A 27,128-nucleotide genomic window follows, 5' to 3' on the forward strand; every position below is an offset into this window, starting at 1 on the left:
GTAACTGAGGCTGGGCATACAAGGGGACAAAATTGAAGTAAGTTACGCAACTCCAGCTATGTGAATAGCATAGATGAAGTCGATATAACTTAGTTCAGTTTACCTCAGCGTTCCCACTACAGGGAGTCAACAGAAGAAACTGTCCTGTGGACTTCCCTTGCTCCTTGTGACTTGCTGGAGTAGTGGAGTCGATGGGTAGTGGAATCTGCAAGCAATTTAGCATGTCCCTCCTAGACCCACTAAATCAACCTCCAGAGTGTTGATCTGTTGGTAAGTGTATACAAGTCCTAACATATACTTTAGTCTCACGTAGCATCTACACTGAGCTTTTCCCATGTCAAGTAAATCTGAAACAAGTTGAAGCATTAAACAGACACACGAGTTTAGATTCCTTTTTCTAATGATATTGCTGATTGCTATTACTTTAAATACCTAGCTCATGACACTTTTGGTATGTCTATATGGTCTGTCTCTAAAAGTGTAGATTATATAAAACCAAGGCTATGGCTATTCATAAGACTTGCCAAAGTCGTCTCACAAAAACTACACTCTTAATCAGTCTTGCAAAAGAATCTAGAGCTCCTTTAGCTAGGTTTACTTGGGATTGCATCAAGTGAAAATGATGGTTTTGAAAATATTGTGATAGACGATTGAGAAAGAGGATCTCATTACAAACACCATGTAAAAATACAGTAGTCACTGTTCCTGCATATTCATGTTCTGCCCTTTATCATTTTCTTGCTCAGCTAAAACAAGATGCAGAAGAAGTGTTTGTTTTAGAATTGACAGTGATTAATCTCAAGTGTAAAAAGTATTGCAATATTTTGTTGGCATGAAAAAAGCTGTTCAGTAGGTATTTTTAATATTTAATTTGCACTAAGGATGTTGCATATGCAATTGTTAATGAAACTTGTGCAGTGAGTTAATCAAACCAGTGAAAAGCATGTAGCAATATCTGAAATGACACAACCACAGCTTTTATTTTCTGCTAACCTACTCTCCTTGGTTTTGAACAAATTGTGTATGTCCTTGATTTCTATCTGTAACTGATAATGTCAAATGCATCAGAGCTAAGTGTTACAATTATTTAATGATGTTCTTACAGGTTTTAATCTTAGAGGGGGGGAAAAAACAGTCTTGATTGCACAGAAAGGCCAAGATTTTCAAAAACAGAAGACTGAGAATAGGGGACTATTAATTAATTAATTAATTAATACTATTAATCCCTTGGGATGTGCACAACCTTGCATATCCTGAATTTTGGATAAAGTGGGGGGGCTTGGGTGGTGGGTTGGTGCTGAGGGATTAAGCCTGAGGTGGGTTAGGGCTGCAGGAGGATAGATTTGAGCCAGAAAGTTAGGGGGCTGGTGCTGCGTCTGCAGAGGTTGGAGCAGGGTCCACAGGGGTGGTGGGCTGGAGCCCGAGCCCTGTGTGCTGCCCCAGGGGCTGGAGGGTGAGCCCGTGCAGGGCTGTAGTGCAGCAAGGGCTGGCAGCCCTGTACATGGGCTGGGGCTGAGCTGGGGCCATGGGGCGCCGGGGCAGCAATGGGGTTTTAACTAGGGGGACTAAAGCCCCTCCCTACCTTCCAGAGTGGCGCCACTATAAGCCTGACAGCAGCGTTGCTCTGGGAAGGGTGTTTTAGCCCGCTTGGCTGCCTGCAGAGGTAGACAGGTAGGTGAGCTAAAAGTCATCTCCCTACCTTCCCAGAGCAATGCCTAGCACTGCTCTGGGAAGACAGGGGGAAGGGGGCTCTTAGCCTGCCTAGCAGCCTGCGGGCTGACAGCCAAGTGTCTGTGTGAAACTCCCATTAAAGTGAGTTTTGTGCAACCTGACAATGCATAAGGTGAGGGTTTACTGTACTTGAAAATTTTTGTCTAAGTATAAGCACTCATAGCCTGCCAGTAGCTCATATGAAGCAGGCTGTCTGATTTTTACAGATCCATGAAGAAAAGATGGGATGTTTCAGGAATCTCTCAATCACTTTTAGAAAATTCCACCCAGAGTGAATTAGCCAAAGAGTCCAACATATGAAAGTGTTGATTAAAGAAAACTGAGAACAGTTCAGATAAGTGCTATGCTGTGTGAGTTTAATTACAGTACCAACGCATTTCATTGCTAAATATTTCACAAAACGATACAGCCTTTATAGACTGGCCACAAATGAATCAAGTCTCAGCCCAAGATTTGCCAAATGCTGGAGGAACACCACAGAAAACCACAGAATTAGCCTGTTCGTGAAGCTTATTTGAAAGCCTTTTTATTTTAGACAGTCTTTGAGCAGTATCTTGGTTGTGTGTTCTCTCACTATAAGGCCATCCATCCAAGGTTAATCTCTCATGATTTTAGTTCCACACTGGTCCTTGGCCATCTGTCAGTACGGTTCTCTCTGTTTGAAGATAGAGTGGCAGAGGTTGTGACTTGCTTTATAAACCATGCAATATACTTACTTTATAATCCATGCTATCTATATCTATACTGGGCTAGAGGGGTTCAACCTGTACTCACTTTCTGCAGATTTAATGGTACAAATCCCTTAAAAAAATATATATATTGGAAGGGATTTGTGAAATCCATGAAATCTGTGGAAAGTGAGTACAGGTTGAACCTCTTTAGTCCAGTACACTCTCATCCAGCAACATCTGTGTTCTGACCATGATGTTAATTAGCCAGATGTCCACTTACTGTGAGTGTGGCCAAGTTTCCTGTGGTCCCATAAAGTTTGTTTACAGCCACCAGTCCTAGTTCTCAACGTCTGTCCTGTTATTTGCCTGTAATTTACTTTTAAATATTCTCCAAGAGCCCAGTAAGCAGTGGGAGTGTTGGTAATCTGCTAGAGATTACTGACCTCACGTGGTTTGGCAAATTCTCTTGTTCGTCATTGGTCAGGTCCCACGGGTGCCAGGCTAGTGAGGTTCAAGCTGTAGCATGTTTCATTGGGAACACAGATACTAGCCTGTAATTTGAATGCCAGAAATAAGGAGAAATACTTCCCCCTCCAAAGCTGATCTACTGGTTTGAGTTCATAATTGAATTCAATAATTTGAATTCATAATAACTTGAATTCATAATTTGTCAGCTGTAAATCCATTCATGCAATATCATTTATATAACTGATGGGAAAGTGCTTAAAGAGTTTTTGCCATGATTTTGATTGACCTAAGAAATATTCATTGAGAGCAATTTTGAATGGATTCTGCCATGCCATGTAACTCACTCTGTTTATTATGTGAGGCATGGCTTGTTTGGGCCTTTCCATACCTCTGATGGGAAGCTACCCTGGGAAGACCGGAGTACTGAGGTAGTTTTGATGAGTCCTCCATATGAATCAGTCCTGACCATGGCCTCAGGATGGAAGTTAAAGGCAATGTGTTGCTGGAGCTGTGATCGTTCCTAAAAAAATAACACCTGACCTAACCACTCCTGGACCTTAAAAATCCCTTGGCATCTTCAAAACAGGCAAGTTAGCTATGAGGTAGCAAAATTGGCTAATATTATTCCAGTTGCCAAACATCTGCTGTTTTAATTGGGTTTGAGTTGTGTTCATTTCCTGTTTTCAACTGTTGTAACTTAGGACTTCACACTCCAGGGCCCATTGGATCAGAGTCTCATGTTCCCAAAATGAAGACCCTACCATTGCTGACAACAGCATCTGCTCTTTTAGCTGTTAGCAAGGTAAGACACATGCTTACAGTGGTGTAGGGCTGAGTCTGAATTCAGTGGTGCGATACACATACTGAATGGGTAACTACTCCAGTTGTAAACTACCGCAGATAATTTCTAATCCACTTTAACTCTTGGAAAACAATAGCAGGTCTCTCATGTCTTGCTTTAAGAAATCTTCACTTATTTTCATTTTGAATAGAAACTCACTTTTAAAGTTTCCTCATATGCCGTGCAGAGATCTGTGGGTAACTGCACATTTTGCTTGCTTTATGACATTGGTGACATCAGAAGGCAATCTGAGCATGATACAGGTTTACATCTGAGCAAATTATAACTACGCACTTTTTTTCCCCTTTGTTTCCCTTCTCTGGGCAAACTCTCTAATGGTGGACAAGTTGGGGAAGTTTCTCCCAACTTCCTGCAATGGCAAACTTGCAGTGGAGATTGGAAAAAAAATAGGCTTTCTTGTAGGGGAGTCCAAAACAGGGACTATGTTAAGTTTGGAGCAACCCGCCATGCTGTTTCCGCTGATGATCACTCTCTTCTACGTTGGTCAGAAGAGGAAGAGTATTTGGTGGTTTCTGTTTATGATTGCGTATGGCTAATAGGCATATTGAGTGTGCTGTGGCCCTGAAATTATAAATTTGCTGAGGAAGAAATTCTTCGTTACCTGTTTGTGGCAATCACCATACAAAGAGGTCTTGGTTTTCTGATTGGGGTCCCTAAGCACACTGTCATAACAGAAATAGACTGCCTTGAATCAAGAACCCGCCTCAGTCCATGGACACATGCCTCCTATGTGAGCATATATTTGAATTAGAAAGGAGGTGTAATTCTTCTTGAGTGTAAAATCAAGGCATGCTCTCTGCTTGTTAAATTGAGAGTCAAGTAATGAAAATCTGTTTTGGTTTCTGTTTGTTGGCTGTTACATACAAAGGTTTTCCTTCTATATATTAACTCCTTTATGGGGCTTTCCCTGCACATTAACAAGAGAAGTTATAATCAAGACCATAATAACTATGAAGTAAATGGGTAAAAGTAACTTCTGATTTTGTTCTGGCATCAGCTGAATGTAGGACTTGAAACAGCTGAATGAAGACAAAGAGAAAATGTAAATATAATGTGTGAAGTGTGATCTTTTTCTGAAATGTGCAGCTTCTAATTCCACCCATGACCACAACAGTCATCTCTGAGTCTTGAAGTGAGTCAAAGGTATGCAGCAACATATGTGACAAAGAAATCAAGGTTTGATTTGCATCAGATAGGACGAGTTTGGTTTCTGGCATGTTTATTTCCAGAATCAGCTGTGTTTGGACATCTGTGCACACTATGGACATCCAGCCTATTTTACTCATTTAATGGCCACGAAAGAGACTTGAATATTTTTGACTCCTGCGTAAATACTCGTAGAACTTAATGCAATCTAGGAACTCTCTTCTGTTTTTGATCCTTCACAACAGAAATGCCTGTTTATCATTGCATCTATCCAGTTTCGGTGGACCAAATTCATAATTTTACATCCATTGACTTCAGTGAATTTAGATCTGGGACAAATTTCATCCATTGAATTTGTGTAGCTCATAAATACCAAACAGAGTCCCAGTGGAGATCAGTAAAACAATATAAATAATACAATGTTCTACCTCTTCATACTCCAACTGAAATGGGCCCTACATTACAAGCCATGAGAAGTTCATAGCACAACTGGACAAAGTATCTGGACTTGGGTGATGGAGCTCATCATACATATCAAAGCACTCAAGAATGGGGAGACGGGTAATTGTCTTCAGCCTGGATCACTGGAAAGAGTTAATTTACAGCAGGAAAGTGTGGAAAGTACAAAATCACAGCTTTCCCCCTGGATCTTGGAATTGCTTGAGAAGAGTATGTGGGCTTTAAATGAACTAATCGACTTTCTGGTAATACTAATGCTGCATCTTTGAGGCAGATGACTCACTGCACCAGCACTGTGTGTGGTTTGTATCACGTCAGAGCCTGGGGCTCAGAGACAGTCTTGAGGACTGGAGCCTTTTCATGTCTCTGGATGTGGATGATTCTCGGTTGCCATTGTAGTGGAGAACCAACAAGAAGTCAGTGGGCCTAATGCTGTTGAGATGGTGGGGAAAAAGGGTTATTCTGTGAACTTAGCAAAACCATCAGTCCTGGAAGATGCCGTGAAGCAAGAAAATTAAAGAAAAACACAGTCCTGTCTGTGACTTCAGAGTAACTGTCACATAACCGGCTTCAGCTCTAATGCCCTGTTCTGTCCCACCAGAGCATGCAAGGATCAATACATTTTGGGCTAAGGCTGCGATGTTCATATGGATCAAATTGCACTGAATTTCTATAAGCTAGGTACAGGCTGTCCTTATGACTTTGAATGCCGTACACAGCCCAGCACCCCTGCCCTTGGGGAACTGAGCATCAACTTTGCAGGAAGGATGGAGGACTGTGCTCATGGCTGTGGGGACAGGAGCCAGGGCTCGGAGGATGGTTGGTGGAACAGGTGGAAGGGGGAGCAGTGCAGTCAGGGGATGGGGAGCCATCAGAGTAGGGTGTGGGGGGGCCGAGGGCTTCAGCCACTGTGTCTGGGAGGCAGTGAGTATGAGGGAAGCTGAAGATCCAGGAGGCAGAGTGGTAGGGGTGGGGAGGGTGGAGGATTGGGCCATGGCGCTGGGAGGTGGAGCAGAGGGCTAGGGGACTGGAGATTGTGAGGCTGCATCCAGGAGGCAGAGCAGAGGCCAGGGGATTGAAGCCGCTCAAGGCACACACAGGTGTAGCAGAGAGCACTTCTTAATTTGGGCCACAGCAATGCCCTATGCAGCTGCGTACTCTGAGTGTGCCTGGGGATGGCCCTGGCAAAAAAAGAGTTGTGGGCTACAGATAAGGAGCCATACATCATTGGCTGTGTATGCACTAGCCAAAAACTTCGAAATGGCCATAGGAATAAGGGGACTTCGAAGTAGGTGGGGTCCTTTCGAAAAGGAGCCCCATCTGGGTGAGCCGTGTCAATTTTGAAGTGCCGCGGCTGCCCGCATGCTAATGAGGTGCTGAATATGCATTTCAGCGCTTCACTAGTAAACTTTGACATGGCCACTTGCATGGCCATTTCGAAGTTTTTGGCTAGTGTAGACGTAGCCCATTGTTTCAGGTACGGAACACCTTTGAAATAAACAGAAACGTCAGCCACTTACAAATACAGAAGGGTTGACCTGACAGTCATTGTTATTGTAAATATATTTACACCTTCACTTAGATTTGCTTACGCAGACTGAGTGCATGGCACCCACGTTGTTCTAAAGAAAGGTATTGATCAAACAACACTGAATCCAGTTATTTTGGAAGCCCGTGCTTGGGGATTTCTGTAATGCAGACAGAGGTCCAGACAGACTGAATTATGGAAACAAGGTATCAGTTCTTCTCAGAAAGGTTTAGCTCTGAAAACCTGCTGAAAAGCCAAAAAGTGACTGATCAAAGACATCTGTGAGGGGTCAACAGTTAAGAGACGGGGTTTCCCTCAACAGGGAAATCACTCACTATAGGAGATATAGTGGCATTGTTTAATTAATACAATGTTCTAATAATCCATTTATCAAATGTGATATATCTGTTTTTATTGGTAAGCTTAGGTGTGTTTAAAATGTCTAATTCTTTCAAAAAGATGGTTACAGTCTTCAGACCAACATTGCATATATTATTTACTTTCCAAATGTTTAAGACTTAGGACATTGGTCAGAAGTTTTAAACAGAAAACTATCCAAACTGTTTTAAAAAAGACCCATTTCAGAGAGGGGTAGCCATGTCAGTCTCTATCCGCCAAAAACAAGAAGTTGTGTGGCACCTTATGGACTAACAGGTTTATTGGAGCATAAGCTTTTGTGGGCAAAGACCCACTTCATCAGATGCATGCTCCAGTAAATCTTAGTCTTATTTTTTTAAAAAGACCTTGGCTGTTTGCCCCGTGTGTTTACTCGTGGCTGTATTTGTATGTCCCTATACCAGCATTGTTGCCTCCGTCTCTGGGTGTTTGAATGCATCTGAGAAGGGTAACTCTCGGGGACACTCATTCACCTAGTTGTGGGTTGTGGTATATTAACTTCCCTGCTTTAGTTTCCCAGCCCTTTCAAATTCTCCTCTGCCCAAAACGGCTCCCTTTGCCAGCCACCAAACCCTGCTCCTAACCGGCCAGCAGGCGCAGGCAGCCGCACGTTGCTCTGACATCCACAGGGTGGTGGCTTAGCCATCAGATCTATTCGGGTTGCTCCTTTTTCATGAAAGGGAGCCGGGGACGGGCAGCTCCTCCCCGTGGGGCTGAGCACACTGGCGCTTCGGCAAAGGGCTTGTTTCAGTCGGCAAGGGCGCTCCGCGTCTCCCCGCGCGTCACTTGAACGCTGATCTGCGCCCCCGAGCCCTGGTCAGTTTCAGCCTGGCGAGTAACTTGGCCGTGGTCAGTTTCAGGCTTGTTATTGACTTGGCGGTGGTCAGTTTCAGCCTCTCCCAGGACGCAGACGCGTGGGAGCTGGGGAAGGACACAGCTTTGCCAAGTGACTGCAGAGCCCGGGGAGATAAATTTGCAGTTTGCAAACCGCGGAAGGTCTCTGGAGGGGCGGCTTTGTTTGCAGGGCTTCACGCGGCTCCCCTCGCCGTGAGTGGGAGTTGGGTTGTTTTACACTTGCAGCCGCCCCTTTGATTTCTCTCCCCTCCCCACTCGCTCTCTGCCGGGGGGGCAGGTGGCTCCGGCTGAGTTGGGGATCGCATTTCCGAGCCGTCCTTCCGAGCAGGAGAAGCCGCAGCTACGGCTGATCCATCCCTGGAAAATAACTAGTTAAGGGCTGTGATTTTTGTTTTGGGTTTTAAAAAAATATATTTTTTGAAGGGCGGCAGCGAACTGATCTTTTTGGATTTCACTGTTGAACTGCATCCGAGTCCAGCGTCCTTGGAGTTGGTTTCATGGAAAACTGGACAATCATCATTTGGCTTTAATTTTTGTCCCTCCTCCCCCGTCTGTCTCCTCCTCCGCTGCCCCCTCTAGCCGCCCCCGCCCTCCGTTTTCTCGGTGGGTGTGTGTTATATTACTCCAGTTAGTAGGGTGATTCGCAGTTTTCTTGAGCTCCCCACTGCCCTGAGAGATTTGATGACACCCCTCTATTTCCCCCATCTCTCAGAAAATAAAGAGGAGTTGCCAAGATCCTACTGGACCAGGAGATGATCATCATAACCCGAGAGAGTATAAATATTGGTGTGGGAGTTCATGAGAACAGCATTCAGCACTAACAGCTACCCTGAGACCCTCACACTGATTGCACCTCTCACAGTTGTCATTTTCGTCAGACCTCAATATTTCAAAGTTTAAAACATATCATTTAATTTCCACACACAGGTTTTGAGGAGTTTTGAGTTCCGGGAGACCTGCAGATTTTGAAAGGTAAGTGTTAAGTTTTAGTATCAGATAGTTCCACTGTTGTTCAAAACATAGTTGGCTGTTTTTTGTGTGCGGGACAAATCTGTGTGTTATAGACAAATAGATTTCAGAATGTTTCCTAAAGATTGGGTCTGATAATACCAAATTGTATTTAATATTCAAGCTCCATTTATAAATATCTCATAGAGGGTTAATAAATCACCTGATATGATATGCATAGTATTATTGTTATAAACTGTTTGAAGCACATATGTGGAAGGTGTCAGAGATAATTATAATCTACCAGAAGACCTGTTGGTTGCTATAACCTCTAACAGGGACTTGACCATTTATTAAATCACCCACTTAACCTTTTTTAAACTATTAACTATTACATGTAAGCCACAATAATAATGTATAAACAAAATTGTGACTAAAATTACTTTAGCCAAACCTTCAAATACTTGTAGATTCTGGTAGCTTCTGTTAACATTTAAACAACTTTTTGGATGACTTTAGGTAGAAACTTTCCCTCTTGTATTAGGTGAGACTGAGTGGTGGTAGATCCAGACGATTTATTTCTGACCTTGAAAACACAGATCTCATGGTTTAAAGGTTATAGAGATAAATGTTCTGAGTCACAGATTTTGTGATTTCTTCAAGTATTTTGCTGGCTTTACATTTGCAGAGAAGAACCTGACAACTTTCTAAAGCCCTAAATATGTGCATCTTGGCTAACAAGACAAGGCAGCATGTACAAAATTGACAGTGGGTGTAATACTTGGATCCTGAGTTTATCTGAGTGAAAATCTGATCCAGCACTGGCTTGGCTTCGAGTTGCTACCAGCATCCTCTGTCAACTCTTGCACTTGCCAGTTTCCACTGCTTTTGCTGTCTATAATATCCCATGACACTGGATACATTTGCAGTAGTATGTACAACTGGGGAATAATCCAACCCTTTGAATATTTAACTAAGGGGCCAATTAGAGATCAATAACAGTAAAGCATTAAAGTCTGGTGAGGACACCACACTGAGGCTGACTTTATTTGGCTGTGGGTGGAGTAAGGGAGTTTTGAATGAGAGCTTCTAGAGGTTACCCAGGCTTCTAATCTCTGAGCTAGAAGCTTTCCATCAGTCGAGGGAGTCACTTTGTATGAACAATCTTTTCAAAGCCCATTTAAAGATGACCCCCCTTGGATCTCAGAATATGTCCCCAAGAGGAAGGCTTTCTGCATGCGAGAACTTTCAGGAAGTAGTTCCTGCAGAGTAACTGGCTTCTGATTAGCCATAGATATTAATATATCATAAATACCATGAGCCTGTCGGGGTTGCAAAGTGGTCCAGAAAATGCTTTCTCCCCCTCCTCTGAATACAGCAATGTTCAGTCAGCTGGGATAGTGTCTGAGATAACTGGCCAACTTCCACCTCACATGCAATGTGTGCCCAAAGCTTATAAGAGTTTCACAACTTCATGACAATGGTCTGGAGACATCAGGCTGAAAATCTGGAGCTGTGATTCAGCAAAGCTCTTGAACAGGGGCAGGTGCTTAACTGTGTTTGTGTTAACTAGTACTTACCCCTGTTTCTGACTTGGGCGTATACTGGGTTTCAGAACAGCTTGAAGAGCATTTTGGGGCAGTGGAGGGCTTGCTTTTGTATTCTTTGCCCACCCTAATTCCCCAGGGCATCCACAGGATTTTATTGGGTACCGTGGAGCATTGCATTGGCCCGTTTAATAGAAGTGTGTCTTTGCTGTTATCCTCTGTTTTAATGGCCATACCTCTAAGATATCTTGGGACAGGCTACTGGACAAGATGACCCCTGAGCTGAGGTAGTATGACAATTGCTGTGCTCTTGTAACCCAGAGGCGCTGAGACCACTGAGAGGGAGATTGATGTCTGCTCTACATCCTTAGCTAAAGGGCCAGATAACTTTGAGCTGGTGCTTTAACCCCTCATGTCCCAGGTTCAATCCCACCTGCCAAGGAGCTGGCTCTGTTGGTGTTACATTTGCAGCTAGTTTCCCTGTTTTTTCAGACCTACACCACCTCCTCCTTCCAGTAGTGCATTGTGTCCTGTCTGCCCCCCTCTGCCCATGTTATGAAATAAAGTATCAAGTGCTAGTCATTGTATTCATGGTGGAGGCATGGCCCACCTCTTTCTTGGACAGCGGTACTGAATCCTGTTCAAGTTCCGATGGAGTTTGAATGTATCTTGAGATCTTCTATATTACTCAGAAATCTGTGTGTGTGTGTGTGTGTGTGCGCGTGCGCGTGCGCGTGCGCGTACTGGAACTAGAGATGCAGGAAGATCCTGCAGCACCCTCTGGCCTGAGGTGTTTTCCATTTTGTACAGGCTTCTGGTTTGGTTCAATGGCTTTCAGCAACTCCACTATGAAAACCCTTCCAGCACTCCTCTGTGTCTATGTGTGTGTGTGAGTGAGAGAGACACACAGAAGGATGGAGAGGGTGAGGCGTTCAGTTAAAATCTTGGATTCTTTGGCATCTTTCGAGAACAGTAGAACAAGTGGTGAGCCATGACCAACAGATGAACTGTGGATCAGGGCAGTAACATGGCCCCTGGGCATCTTACATAGGGGCCAACATTTTCCAAAACGATTGTTGAGTTTGGGGCTGGGGTGTTAATGGTGCCCATCTTGAGCCAACTGGAGGCCTGAATTTCAGCATTGCTCAGTGCCCACTGTTTCCACAGAAGGTGCTGAACACCTCTGGGAACCAGGACCAAGGTGTGACCAATCGGTGACGCTTTTGGAAATGTCCTCTTCTACCTCCTTATCCCAGTTACTCCATATATAAGATGGCAATGGCAGGACCTACTTTACAGGCATGATGTCTTTGGGCCAAGTCCTAATCTCATTGAAGTTAATGTCCATTCTCACTCTGATTTGTAATTGAAATCAATGGTCCCATGGCCACACTTTCACAAAGGATGCAATGGATGATTTGTCTGGTTTAAAAGCACTGAGCGCTAGAAATAACACTATTCCCCTTGCCTGAAAGTCAAGCGTTTTGAAGCAGAGACTGAATACTTACTCCACCAATGTTAAAACTAAGTTTTGAGGCAGCCCCATTGAGAAAAGGGGATCGTGCTGGTAATGCTAGGCAGAGGCAAGGACTTGGAGAATAATGCGCAATCTGTTACATGGTGCTGATTAGCTGCTGAAAGGGCTTGAGCAAAGTAGCCAAGGGTCTGCTAAGGACTTGACAAGTTGACTTCATTGCACAGTAACGTGTTTGGTATGGCTCTGGGTAGTCAGGTGGTTCAGCTGACTTGCATGTTTCAATCTCTATACCTTCACTGTGTGGTGGACAGGGCCCCTCGTTAGAAAAGGGAGCAAATCCAGGTCAGTCGGTATAATGGGAACCTATGCCAGCTGTCTGCTAATGTCCTCCATACCTAAGCAGCTGGTTGCATAAAGTTGCTCATAATAAATGGCCGCATTGTAAATAGCCCTGACAGAGCATCTAAATTTAAAATCTCCTCAGAAAGTGTCTGAAAGTAGGAATTGTTCCCTGAAATGGGCTTCGCAGTCTACAAAAGAACAGCTCATTCTCTCAGCCTCCCCACCACAACTTAGCTGCTTAGGGCTAATTTATGAAGGGGCTTGTGCCAGCAAACAATGTCGGGAAGAAATTAAAAAAAAAAATCTCCTGGAGGCTGTGTGCCTTTAAGGTTTTTACTAGGCTAATCCAACCTGTGTTTAACCAATGGAACACTGAATGAGGATGATACTTGTGTGTTATGCTTGCCCTTTAAAGCAGATCTCAGTGAAGTAATTAAGACACTGTCTTCACCCAGTCTTACCATGATCTCTGCTGCTTTGGCAAAACCCAGCTCAGCTGATGAACACTTTGCTTTTTTGTTGGTGGTTTGTATCACTGTAGCTCCTAGAAGGCTCAGATAGGGGTTAGGGCTACATTGCGTTGGGTGCTGTAGAAACATTCTGGAGCAATGTAGGCCATGGGGATGATTTTCAGAAGTCCAACAAACCCCTTGACTTTGGCTGGAGGCAGGAGAGTCATTGTTTTGCATTCTGAGCTTTTCCAACATCATCAAAGTAATTGCCTGCTGTGTGCCTACCACTGTACAGAAGTATGTTGTTGACATCTGGCTGTATTTCTCTTAGATTGGAAGCAAAATATGTCTAGATTTATACTGCAAGCTCTGATTTATTTTTACCATCATCAGAGCAGTTCTGCTGCTGCCTGCAGGTATAACACTCTATGGCTACGTCTACACGTGCACCCAACTTCGAAATAGCTTATTTCGATGTTGCGACATCGAAATAGGCTATTTCGATGAATAACGTCTACACGTCCTCCAGGGCTGGCAACGTCGATGTTCAACTTCGACATTGCTCAGCCCAACATCGAAATAGGCACAGCGAGGGAACGTCTACACGCCAAAGTAGCACACATCGAAATAAGGGAGCCATGCACAGCTGCAGACAGGGTCACGGGGCGGACTCAACAGCAAGTCGCTCCCTTAAAGGGCCCCTCCCAGACACACTTTCATTAAACAGTGCAAGATACACAGAGCCAACAACTAGTTGCAGACCCTGTATATGCAGCACGGACCCCCAGCTGCAGCAGCAGCAGCCAGAAGCCCTGGGCTAAGGGCTGCTGCCCACGGTGACCACAGAGCCCCGCAAGGGCTGGAGAGAGAGTATCTCTCAACCCCCCAGCTGATGGCCGCCATGGAGGACCCCTCTATTTCGATGTTGCGGGACGCGGATCGTCTACACGTCCCTACTTCGATGTTGAACGTCGAAGTAGGGCGCTATTCCCATCCCCTCATGGGGTTAGCGACTTCGACGTCTCGCCGCCTAATGTCGATTTCAACTTCGAAATAGCGCCCAACACGTGTAGACGTGACGGGCGCTATTTCGAAGTTACTGCCGCTACTTCGAAGTAGCGTGCACGTGTAGACGCAGCTCAAAAGAGAGAAAGTGAATCACCTATATCGAATGAATTCAACAATAGCTCAAACTGGAAATATGCATGCATAAAAACAACCCTGCTGGGATGGATGTAGTAGTAATTTGCAGTATTGTAAATTTAAGCAGCAAACTCTGCAGAACCATCACCTAAAGAAATGATAGGAGCCCTGTTCGGGAAAGGGCTCCAGGGTGTTTAATATGACAGCAGTGGGGTACTTTTGACTAAGGAAAGGCTGCATCTCTTGGTATGCTCCCTCTTTGAAGAGCTGTCCAGACATACAGCTGATCCCATTGGTATGGTGGTTCCCAGATTGGAAGCAGCCCTGAATAGCACTAGAAATCCTTTATTCACCACTTTGGTTTTAAGAAGAGTGGACTGGATAGTTCTACGGTCTCTACAATGTGAGGGTTTAAACCCTATTGTGTCATATTCCTATGATGATAGCTGTTACCAGCCCAAAACATCCAACAGGACAAAGCTCTAATCAGAAAGAGCATAGGGCAGTGATGGGCAACCTGCAGCCCGCGGATGTGCCTCTTACAGATTGGGGCACTGGAGCCCCACACTTCCTAAGCCTTCTCTTGCCCTCCCAGCACTTTTGGGGGCCATGAATTGACTGATTTGCTCTCTAGCCTGGCTTATTGCTCCCCCTGCTAGAGCTGGAATGCTGCAAATCAGCTGCTTGCAGCATTCCAGTTGAGGGGGGGTTGGGGAGAAGTGCAAATGAGGTGATTTGAACACTTTGAAAGTGCTGGGAGGGGGATGAAGCAGCAGGTGAGTGCTGGGCTCTGGTGCACGAGGAGGGTGGGGGAGGGGGACACATTGGGGGAGGGTCACAGGTGGAAGCCCAGTGGGCCACGGGTTTCTGCAGCACACTGAGGTGAATGAGGGCTGCTCGTGTGGCCCACCCACTATTCCTGGTGGCTCATCCCTGGCAGGAAGTCTATATAAGCCAAGACAAATGTCCGTGAGGGACAGGAGAAAGTGTGGTTGCTTAACGATGACAAGCAGGGTGGAGAGTTTTTCTGATGGTTACAGAGGAGGCCTTGGAACTGAGAAGACGGAGGATCAGATCCATGGAGATTCAAACCATCACAAAGTCAGCCCATTTAAATTAAGGGCCAACATTCAGCTCTGGTTACGCCTCCTCAGTGAAAGCTGGCTGACCTGTGGCAACTGAGCTGCACAGACATGTCTCGTCTTTGAAATGAGGAGGGGGGGGCTACTCCGGCTCCTCTCCTAATCTCTAATAATTGATGTCTCTGGCTGCACATCTGTCTCCAGCTGAGTGCTGCAGCAGCAGCAAGATCCCCCAGTACGTCACTCGCTGACGGGAATTTTGATTGCTCTGATATTATGATGACATTTCACATAAACAGACAGATTCTGGGAGCTGGCTCTGCTGAGTCTATTGGCAGGTGGAGGCCTACGCAGCTGTCGCTCGTGCCTGACCTCTGAGACTTGGCGCTGCTGGGGAAGTTTGCTTTCCCTGGTCTTTAGGATCTGTTCTCCTCCTTTCACAGCAACGCTTGGCAGCGATAACACGTCATTTCTCCCCTACCTCCCTGTGCTGCATACATGAAAAGACACAGCTTGGCTAATGTGATATTTTAAGCCCTGGCCATTGATTTGCTCTGATGGATGCAAATTACACTCATAGAAAAATGTCTGTATAATCCATATATTTTTGACCCTTCCCCCCTGCCCCCCGCTTTTATGGGCATTCCAGGGCTGTCCTGGAAATGCTCTATTTGCCCCATAGTCCCACCCATTTTTGAGCTGTGCCAGGTGCCTCTAGATTCTTGCTGCAGAGTAGGCTGCGAAGAAGTTAAGAGCATGGATCATTGATGCAATCCTCCATTTCCCATTTGTCAGCAAGCATGTCGACAACGGGGTCCAGCTGATATAGTTTACTGAGGTTTCCAGAAACCCAGGTCCTCACCAAAGGCTAAGTAAGCTGTCATAGGATAAGAGGGAAGGTTCTTCCATGGATTGGTAATTGGTTAAAAGACAGGAATCAAAGGGAAGGTTTAAATGGTCAGTTTTCAGAATTAAGATAGATAACTAGTGGTGTCACACAGGGGTCTGTACTGGAAGTAATCCTATTCAACATATTCAGAAATGATCTGGATAAATAGATAGGTGGTAAAATTTGCTGCTGCTAATAAACTGCTGGAGATAGTTAAGTCCAAATCAGACTGTGAAGAGCTTCAAAAGGATCCCATAAAACTAGGTGACTAGGCAACAAGATGGCAGTTTAATATTAATGTTGATAAATGGAAAGCCATGCTCATGGGGAAAAATAATCCAAAATATATGTGCAAAATGATGGGGACTAAATTAGCCATTACTACTCGGAAGAGAGATCTTGGAATTCTGAACAAGTCTCTGAAAAGCGCCATTCAATATGCAGCAGCGGTCAAAAAAAGCAAATGGAATGTTAGGAATCGTTTATAAAAAAGGGATATAGAACAAGACAGAACCAAAAAAGGTAGTCTCTATATAAATCCATAGTATGCCCACATTCTGAATACTGCATGCAGATGTGATCGCCTCATCTCAGAAAAGATATCTTGGCACTGGAAGAAGTTCAGAAGGCTGATGAGGGGTTTGGAAAGGGTGCCTCGTGACTGGGACTTTTCATCTTAGCAAAGAGGAGATTAAGGAGAGATATGGTAGAATTCTATGGAGTCAGGACTGGTGTGGAGAAACTGAATAAGGAAAAGTGATCTACTTGTTCCTATAACACAAGAACTGCGGGGGTGGGGGGTGGTCACCAAATGAAATTAATAGGTGGCAGGTTTAAAACAAACAGTAGGAAGTATTTTTTTTCATGCAACTCACAGTCAACCTGTGGGACTCCTTGCCCAAGGGTGTTGTGAAGACCAGGACTTTAACAAAGTTCAAAAAAGAGCTAGATAAATTCATGGTGGTTAGGTCCAGTGATGGCTCTTAGCCAGGATGGGTAGGAATGATGTGCCAAGCCTCTATTAGTCAGAAACTGGAAATAGGTGACAGAGGAGGCCTCACTTGACCGTTACCTGTTCTGTTCATACCTCCAGGACATCTGGCACTGGACACTGCCAGAAGACAGGATACTGGGCTAGATGGACCTTTGGTCTGACCCAGTCTGGTTGTTCTTATGCTCCCTTCTGGTTGGGACTGCTGGGAATAGGTGGGGGCAAAAAGGGTGGTGCTAAACTGAAGTGCAACAGCATACTGCAATATTTCATATAATCCCAATAACTGCAGGTGCAAATCGGGTAGTGGTAGGTGGAAGTTGGTAGTTATGGAAAGAGAGTGTATTCAGTGTGAAATTTAGATAGTATCTGATTTAAGAAGGTGGTAGGACAGGGCATCTATCTGTGACATGGTAACCATTGATGATCACCACTGCTATGCAAGGGAGAATAATTAACTTTCAAATTTCTCTCAATCCTTTATTGCGCAGGAGCTGAAGGCCTCATGAAACTCTGTGGGCTGTCAATCTTCTTTAGTGTTACATTGAGTGACTGTTTCCTTCCTGAATTCCAGGTCAGTACAGAACAGTAGGGCCACCTTTGAGGAAACCAGAAGTGCTTCCTTCATCTCGACTTCCACTGAGCACAGAGTGACCATGAGTCCTGCCCTGTCTCGGTTCCTCCTCCTTGGGTATCTGCTGGTTTGGACGCATGAAGCACAATGCTTTTTCTTGTCCAATGGCACTCACTTGGACAGCATTTTGAACAGCTATCACTCCCGAGCTAAGAGAGCCATTCCAAGGTCAGACAAAGAAGAGATTTTGAGGCTTCATAACAAGCTGAGAGGTGAAGTCTACCCTTCAGCATCCAATATGGAATATATGGTGAGTTCAACCGCCGGTTCTGAAATTGCTGTGACCACTTTGATTTTATTTCTGGCTGGAAAACTGTAACAAATTCTGCTGTAATAGTTTTTCTCGAGTGGTTCCCTAGAGCCTTCTTAGCCCACTGAATTGTTTTTGTTGGAAGGACCATTAGTGGGTCATCTAGTCCATTCCACTGCATAGTTCCAGGACTGATTTCATTGTTCATAAAACAGCCTCAGCACTGTCTAGTCTAACCCTGAATGCCTCTATGGATGGCAATTCCACTACCTTCCTTGGCAGCTTATTTCGTTACCAAATATCAAGAGAGACTCCTGCTTTTCCTGACATTTAACCTACATTCCCTCTGGTGAAGCTTCTGCTGACAGACTCTGCCACTGTGGGGTGCTGTCGGCTGCCCAGAGAAGTCACACCAGCTACCTCTGGAAAACATTTACTCCCCTACAATATTCATCCCTTTGCTTGGGGTCTTGGGATTGTCCTACTAATCACTGCTCAGTCCTGCATGCTGCTCAATCCACTTGATGATATACTAATACTGCCACCTCTTGTTGACTTCAGTAGATGTCCAAGGTGCTCATTACCTTGGAGAATGAGGCATCTCCATACACCCATCTGCTAAAATCTTCAGAAAGACTCCCATTGAGATCTGTGATAGATCAGTTGCTGGCATTTCTTTTTCTGACCTCAAAGGACCAAAAGACACTCTTGGTCAAAATTTACTCCCCTTCAGAACACTGGAAAAGTCCAAGTGTTACTTATATCTTTGCCAGTAGCAATTAACCTGAATAAATTTTCACCATACAGCTTTCCACACAGTGCCATAGGCCCTGCCTTGAGCTATTTCTGCAGTGTCTTTAAAATATTGTGGGATCAGAGAATGTCCCAAGGTAGTAATTTCTATGCATTTATCTCTTCTGCAAATGTTGTTCCTGCGAAAATAGCACCAGATTATCAGTCTGTCTCCTCTAGATTGATTCAGTGAGCCGGTAATGGAGCCAGTGTGTAAAAAGATTTGATGTAAAAGGTATCTTTTATTAATACCTTTTGCATTTAACTATATGTCTTAAGAGGACAGGGAGGAAGAGGAAGGGAGAAGAGGTAAAAGTGAACAGACATAATGTTGCATCAGCTCTTCATGTATAAGCTTTACGAGTGCTTGTTATTTTATATCCCTGTTTTTCAATTACCTGCAATATTCTGCAGGCAGCCTATAACATACTGCAAGGGCAGATATAGCTTGACTGATTCCAAGAAAGTAAACACAAAGCAATGCAAAAAAGCCAGATGTATTTGCATTGGCTTTGAGGATCTAAAAGTGTTTCACTTGTGGAGTGTTCTCTGCCTGACTTCTGTTTATTTGCCCAGGATGGTTACTCTTTTATGTTTGTCTTTGCTCAGTGTGCTTTTCTAGTAGTCCTATGGGAGACTTTGTACAAATGAAAGAGCCTTGTATGCTGTGAAGAAAGAAGTTGGTGCTACTTGGAAATGCTATAATCAGCCTTTCATGTGTTCATGTTGACCTAATATTCCTTAAGAATCCTTATGTGTATTCTGAACGTGAAGTTAACTTTAATCCTTGGCCTTCCAACAAAACACTTCTCAGCCTTTGCTCATTTAAGGTGATGGGCTGTTTTAAATGCTGTCCAGAAAGAGAGCGGCTAAGGGCTTAATATATATATATATATATGTATGTGTGTGTGTGTATATATATATATATATATATATATTAAATTTGATACAAAATCTTCATAAGAGAAGACCTGGCATTAATTTGTGAATACATGGGCAAAACTGGGTGCTTTGCCTGTAAAGGTTCTTTAACTCAGGTCGATATCTGATGCACTGACATGACCTAAAGTTGTACAGAGAAATTGTATTTTCTAGAAAACGGAGATACACCAAAAATCAAAGATGTAGCCAGTTCAGTAACAAACGTGTATGCTGAGCGACATTGACCTTGTATCAGTAGAGAGCAGTTATATTTAGAAGTAAAGGAAGAGAATGGAGCAAGCAAAAGGGGAGAGAGAGTCTGAGGCTTGGTCTACACTATCCAGGTGAGTCGATTGCATATAAGCAATTCTGGCTATGGTAATGGAGTAGCTAGAATAGACTTATCTGCAGTCAACTTACCTGGCCATCCTCACTAAGAAAGGTCGATGGGAGAGTTTCATCCAATGACCTCACTTACTTCTCACGAGGAGTACAGGGGTCAACTGCTAACCCCTGAAGGTTGATTTTGCATATCTCTACCTGGCACATGAAATTAAATCCCAGAAGATTGCCCCTGAGTGGGTCAATCTGGGCAATGTAGACATAGCCTGAGGATTTGTTAGTGGTAGAAATAGAACAGAGTGAATAGAAATTCACTAACGCAGCAGTCTAGTGCAATGCAAGCAGCATGGCTTGGCTATGTTAGGGTGATGGATTCAAGGTTAGCTGTTGTTTTCAGTGTTCATGGAAAATGAGTTCCATGACTTCCCTTTGGCAGAGTTTGTTCTAGGCCAGATGCGAACAGTGTACGTTCTTCAGAATGAAGTGGGCAAGAAATAAAACGACCCTAACCACCTTGCACGTTCAGTACATACACTTCCATTGTATGCTTTTTAATATGCAGCAGTCGTAATGGTGATGGCTGACGGCCAAAATAAAACGAGCTCCTTGTTGATGATATACCTAGAGTGAAAAATAAGCATCAGTTTCTAAGAGACCAGTGACCTTTAGGTCAGCTTAGTCAGCAACAAGGAAAATCAAAGTCCTTACTTTGCCTAGAGGGGCTGGATGATGGGTGTATTTTGTGTCTGCTCCCAAAAGATTTTTCCAACAAAGTAAATGGTTAGAGATGATTTATGGGCTACATGTATTCCTAGAAGGAAGGGATTTCAGTTCCCTTGAATGTGGAGTTAACTTATCCTTCCTCCACATGATTAAAAATAATGAAATTTCTACGCATGAATGTGGAGAGGATATTACTAGTTAGAGCAAACAAGCTGGTCTAAGATTCTGCCAGTGCGCATCAGCTTTGTGAAATCTCGGCTGCTTCAATTTTACATCACTCGTGTGAGGAAAGGGCCAATCAGAGCACAGGATACCCAAACAGTGGGCTTGGTTGAGATTAGCCAGTGCTTCACCACCCTCCTGGTGAAGCACTTTTTCCTAATATCCAAGCAACTCATCTCCTTCTCTAACTTCAGACCATGGCTGCTTGTTCTGCCCTCTGACACCACTGAGAACAGTTTCTTTCCATCCCCTTTTGAACTCCCTGTCAGGAAGTTGAAGGCTGCTATTAAATCACCCTCAGTCTTCTGTTCTGTAAACTAAACAAGCTTGCTTTCACTGTGGCACATATCGACATGTAGTCTGCTCACCACCGACGGTGCATAGCGTAGGGATAACGTAAGTTGTATGTGTTTGTCACATGGTTTATGACTAAGGATATATGTCACCTAATGTGTTCTTTGCTTCTCCTGTAGACCTGGGATGATGAGCTGGAAAGATCAGCAGAGGCTTGGGCCCAGGAGTGCATCTGGGATCATGGACCTGCCAGCCTCATTATGTCCATTGGTCAGAATCTGGCAGTTCATTGGGGCAGGTAAGAGTTGGAAATTTGCCTGCAAATGTACCAGATCTGTCAACAGTGCCATGTGGATCTTGCCTGGTTTGAGAGCTGGGGAGGTTTGTCTTGTTGACATTTAGGAAAAAGAACTTGATTAGCAAGAAAAAAGGAAGTGGGGGCGGGGGAGTGGGTAATGGTGCTGCTTCCATGAAGCAGAGTAATAACATCTATTGGGCCTTTCAGCCAGGAGTGTGTAACATGCTTAGGACATGTGAACTAAACCTCACTGCATGGTGAATGTATGTGTGAAGCTGGACCTGCCGACATGTGGGGCCAGTTGGCTCAGGGTCCAGTGATTCTGAAGGGCCTGTAGCTGCAGCCACCACTGTTGCTGCTGTAGTAGTAGTGGCAGCTGAAGCCCCGGACCCTTTAAATCTCCTCCAGAGCACCATGTTGTTATGAGGGGTGGGAGTGTGCTGCATTCTGCCCCTTCTGCCTGTGGTTCTGCTCGTTCTAGGAGCATGGAGCCAATCCTGCACCCTCACCTTGCTCAAGAGTCTGGCATGACTATCAGCTCCCCCTGTCTGAAGCCCAGAGAGTGGTGAAGGGACTTTCCCAAGCTCATGCAGAAATTCAGTGGCAGAGCTGCTACAGAATCCAGAAGCATGACTTCCAAGTCCCATGTTTCACACAGCTGTGTGTGACCCACCAAAGATGCTTTTCAGGAACCATTTTTGGCCACTTCCACTGGGTCTGAACACTCCCTATTACAAATCTTCTGTGGGCATCTCACCACGTTTCCCTTTTCACTTCCTAAATTATCTTTACTGAGCCCTCTTTGGAGGACTGTGTAATTCGAGGCAAGCAACCAGTTGTATGGTCCTGGAACAATCCTGGGACTTTGGATTTTCTGTTTCTGCACCTGTGGCATTGCTTTGCCATTTGCTGTATATCCTCACAGGAAAGCAACAGCAGGGTTCTTCTCAGTGGGACCTGCCATCTATTGTTTTGTTGGGCCTCCTGAGCATTGTTAGCCTAATGAACCAGGTTGGATTCTGTTCATCTGAGAGGTTTGAACTCAGCCAGCTGCTAGATTGGAACTGATCTAGTGCAGATGTTCAGGTAGAATTTAGTGTTTCTTTTAAAATGTTTATTGTTCTTACAAACAAAAGAACAAGTAGAGTCAGAACATAACTCGCGTTTCATTAAGCAAATCTTTCACCTTCTTCATTGACTGAGTAGGCCTGATTGTGATTATGAACATTGTGAAACTCAGTTACAGTCAATAGCCTTCTTCAGTGTAAGAGTGATGTGACATCAGAATTACTTCCCCCTCTTTTTTTGACTAATTGAAGTATCAAAGGAGGAAGTGGGGATCTTGTGGTTAACATACAGGACTGGGAGTCAGGAGACCAGCATTCTAACCCTAGCTCCATTATAGATTTCCTGAGTGGCTTTGGGCTAATCACGCACTGTAGGTCCTAGTCTTGTTCTCACTGAAATCAGTGAGAAAACTGTCACATAAGCCCTATGCCTCAGTTTCCTCATCTGTAAAATGGGGCAAGTGGTACCTACCTCATGACTTATTGCAACACAGAATTCATTAATGGTTTTAAAGCACCTCGAGGTCATCAGACAAAGGCTATGATGAAAGTGCAACATATCCTTGAGAACGACATCTGCAAATCCAATTCTTTGCTCATTTCTGAACGTTTGAATGGAATGTAAAACCCCCAGCTTCCTCCATTCCTTCTGTTAGTTACAGTTCATGAAAGTCTTTTGGGCCCGTTGTACACAGCAAGTGTTGTGTATATATAATTATGCTAACATTCACTTTCCCAACAGAAGAGCCTGGGTCACAGCACAAACATGCTACAAACAGCATTTAAAAGTTCACTACATGACCAAACCACATACCGCACGGGCCTGGTGCATGGCAGCTGAAGGCATCAGTGTACTTCCAGATATAACGAATTGTGTAGTGGTAAAATAGGTCCATGGCTGTTGGGTTAATAGGTTTGGCAACCTCTAGCTGATGTTTATTTTCAAAATACAATCTTCTGCCAAACTACAAGACTTTTGTAATTGAGTGGAAAAGCCAAGGGGCCGTTTCAGGTCAATGGTTTTTGAAGAGAAAGTTAAACCTATAAATACCACAGAACGTTAAACTGGGTCATGGATTTTAAAGACACAGTGTCTCATACGCCTCTGCATGTCAAACAGCAAAGATTTGTTATTGGGGAAAATAGAATGTTGGATTTTCCTACTATAACTGCCCACAGGCACACTTGAACGTGGGACCTCTGGAGTTTAGTGCAGGTGCCTCTACAGCTTGAGCTAAAGTTCAGCTGGGTTTTAGCTTGGAGTGTAGAGGACACTTATTCTTTTTCCGTGAAGCAGTCTGGGTACCACTACATGGAACAGTTAACCACACATCGCTGTGTGGGTTACACTACCATTCCCTGTGATTACTCCATTTGTTAAAGTTGCAGTTCCTCGCTAAGATGACATCATGTTGCACTACAAACTTGCTTTACTGCTTTACAATTACCGAGTAGCGAATTATGGAGAGTTTTATATGAACAAAAGGTGTGTTGCTGTTGTGTTGTAAACTGACAGACCTAGTTAGCGACCCTAGCTTAGGACATCTCTCTGGTCTTTTAGATATCGTTCTCCAGCTTTCCATGTCCAGTCTTGGTATGATGAAGTTAAAGATTATACTTACCCCTACCCCCATGAATGTGACCCATGGTGTCCAGAAAGATGCTCTGGAGCAATGTGCACTCACTATACCCAGGTAAGGAAGAAAACATGAACTCCTGAGCCCTGAGTCTGAACTTGTTTTGTTCCCTTACTCTCCATGTGACCCATAGAGCTGGTACTAGCATCTATTTTATTCAGCAGTAATGCAAGAAACTTTCAGGCCTCTATCTTGTAGGACATTGGAGATGATCCAGAGGAGGGCAACCAAAATGATTAAGGGCTGGAGCATATGACCTACAAGAATCTAGGAGGAGAGGCTGAGGGATTTGGGCTTATTGAGTTTGCAGAAGGGAAGAGTGCAGGGCAGTTTGGTGGCCACCTTCAACTTCCTTAAAGGGGGCTCTAAACAGGATGGAGAGAGGCTGTTCTCAGTAGCGATGGGTGGCAGAACAAAGAGCAATGGTCTCAAGTTACAGTGGGAGAGTTCTAGGTTAGCTATTAGGAAAAACTATTTGACCAGGAGGGTGGTGAAGCACTGGAATGCGTTACTAAGAGAGGTGGCAGAATCTCCATTCCTGGAGGTTTTTAAGTCCCGTCTTGACAAAGTCCTGGCTGGGATGATTTAGTTGGGGTTGATCTTGCTTTGGGCAGGGGGCTAGACTCGATGATCTCCTGAGTTCCCTTCCAGCCCTCGGATCCTATGAGTCTATGAATCTACGCTGACTTCAGGAGTTAGCTTAAGGCTTTAGGCCAATGAATGTAGGCATGAATAAACAGCCTCACATCCATCCCCCATCCCAAATTTTGGGGAACTGGAAATAAAGTGTGTTGGGGGTATTTTGTCTATACTGATGTCAACCAGCCACAGGGATGTGAACGAACACCAGCTTTTGGATAGGACCTCCACAGATTCCTGACCACGAGATTGCCATGGCAACATACTAGTGGATATACTAACCTAGAGGAAAAGGGCGCCTCAGTATTAGAAGGGTCAGAAATACAAACCAGTAAAAGGAGAGAAATGTCTACTGAATATGCCTTAGACATCGTGGCCCCAGGATAACTTATTATACAAGTTATCCCAGTCTGTCCATGGTAGGGTGAGGGGAGAGGCAGACACCATTCCTTATGAAAATATATTCCAGAAACTTTAACTAATGTGTCTTTTGCACCTTTCTGATTGTTAACAACTGCGTTACACTTTCAGATTGTTTGGGCCACAACAAACAAAGTTGGCTGTGCTGTCCATGTCTGCAAACAGATGAATGTTTGGGGGGAAATCTGGGAGAATGCCGTCTACCTGGTCTGCAATTACTCTCCCAAGTAAGGAAGATACAATATATTTCTTCCCCACCCCCCAACACTTAAACGGAACCCTGACAAGTTCTGAACCACAGATCTCAGCCACAGATGATTAATCAGATTAGGGTGGTGGTGGTTTATTAAATATTTAAATTGTGTAAATGCCAACCCAGGTGGGGCCTATTGTAGTAGGTGCTGTATGGACATATAGACAGTGATTGTCTCTGCCCCAAAGAAGTTGTGTAACTCAAGCATTCAGGACTGAGCCAGTCCTGGGTCAGGCTTTTTCTAGAAGAAATTGCATTCATTCATTCAAAGGTTTCAAATGTACCTGTGCAACTTTCTAGTAAGAGGTTTGGCCGAGGTTACAGACCCAGCTTCTGAAAATCACTGCGAGTTGATACTGGTAATAGTCCCAGACAAGACATCTAGAGCACTCACCACAGGCTTTCTGACGGCTTGGGCTGAGGATTGTATTTTTCTGCTGGTGGAAAATGGAACAGCTTTTAAATGGAAAAGAGTGGTGTTCCAGGCTGGCTCATGTAGCTGCCGGAATGATTTGGAGAGCAAAGAAATGGTGGTAAATGCGTGGCTCTGGCCTCAATGAACACACACGTGGCAGCCAAAGGCGATCAGTCAGTGACTCACCAGTTGTCAAACAGAAGGGAAACTATTGCTCTGTGTTGCATTTATTTGGTTTGCTGAGTAATCGCACAGAAGCTGCAGACTGTATGTGCATGGAAGGGTGGAGACTGGGGATCCTTTTCCATATGTGGAGCAATCTAGCAACATACAAGTACAGTAGAAATATTCATTTTTCCACAGTTCCTTGATAATCTGTGGCTGAGGATTGTGGGATTCAGGCACATGGCCTGAAAGTGAAGGGAACTGTTTGTGTGGCATTGAGGCTATTTAACAGAGAACCGTTTCTCACATGCTTTTTTCAGGGGGAACTGGATTGGAGAAGCACCTTATAAAAATGGCAGGCCCTGCTCTGAGTGCCCACCTAGCTACGGAGGGAGCTGTCAGAACAACCTCTGTTACAAAGGTAGCTGATCAATGGGTTCGTTCTTTCAGCTCAGTGCATTGTGGGGAAATGCAAATGATCTCACCCGGTTCCTTTCTGTGTGGTACAGAAAAACAGGAAGAATGTTCCTGGAAACTTTTCATGAAAAACAATTACAGATTTGTTGTGCTTTTTTCATTCAGTATTGTTAATGCTGAAACATACTGAATAACACAAGAAGCAAGTACTGTATGAGACTGTTTGAAGCAAAAATGCCCTGTAACTCCTTCAGACCTAGAGATCCATTTCTGTTCGTAGGCACTGATGTAAATCCGGAATAATGCCATCAGTTCGTTTCTCTGGGTTACGATGGTGCAACTAAGATTAGTGTAGGCCAGGAATCAGCAACCCCGGCACAGTTTGTCATTGGCACATGAGGCAGCATCTCAGACGCGCTCCTCCTGCCCCATGTAGCTAGGAGCTTGCTCAAAGCCAGGCCACCTGCAAATTAACAAAATACCAGCTAATGCTACCTACTGCCACCTAAACAGTAAAGATCTGCATCTTAATTTATGAATGAAGCTGTTGCAAGTAGGACCATCAGTGACTTTAAAAAGTATCACTGGCACTCCAACCGTAGGTCGAGGTCAAAAGGTCAATTTTCGGTACTTCACCTCGGAAAGGTTGCCG

General features: G+C 44.3%; 1 protein-coding gene across 3 annotated transcripts in view; it reads left to right on the forward strand.

Moving 5' to 3' along the window:
- Positions 1-3,654: 3,654 nt before the first annotated feature.
- Positions 3,655-27,128, forward strand: part of CRISPLD2 (cysteine rich secretory protein LCCL domain containing 2) — a 52,705-nt gene continuing 29,231 nt past the window's right edge. Inside the window, exons 1-7 of one of the 3 annotated variants that reach the window (XM_075008859.1) lie at positions 3,655-3,672; positions 9,044-9,088; positions 17,562-17,871; positions 21,345-21,463; positions 24,092-24,224; positions 25,338-25,453; positions 26,380-26,480. In XM_075008859.1, coding sequence (XP_074864960.1) covers positions 17,644-17,871; positions 21,345-21,463; positions 24,092-24,224; positions 25,338-25,453; positions 26,380-26,480 — 697 coding nt within the window. In that variant the 5' untranslated portion in view covers positions 3,655-3,672; positions 9,044-9,088; positions 17,562-17,643. Of the gene's footprint in view, positions 3,673-8,289; positions 8,309-8,530; positions 8,720-9,043; positions 9,089-17,561; positions 17,872-21,344; positions 21,464-24,091; positions 24,225-25,337; positions 25,454-26,379; positions 26,481-27,128 lie in introns of those variants that run through there. The other 2 variants (XM_075008860.1, XM_075008861.1) reach the window with 2 other exon arrangements.

The sequence above is a fragment of the Carettochelys insculpta genome, chromosome 14, assembly GCF_033958435.1.
Source record: "Carettochelys insculpta isolate YL-2023 chromosome 14, ASM3395843v1, whole genome shotgun sequence".
Lineage (NCBI taxonomy): Eukaryota > Metazoa > Chordata > Testudines > Carettochelyidae > Carettochelys > Carettochelys insculpta.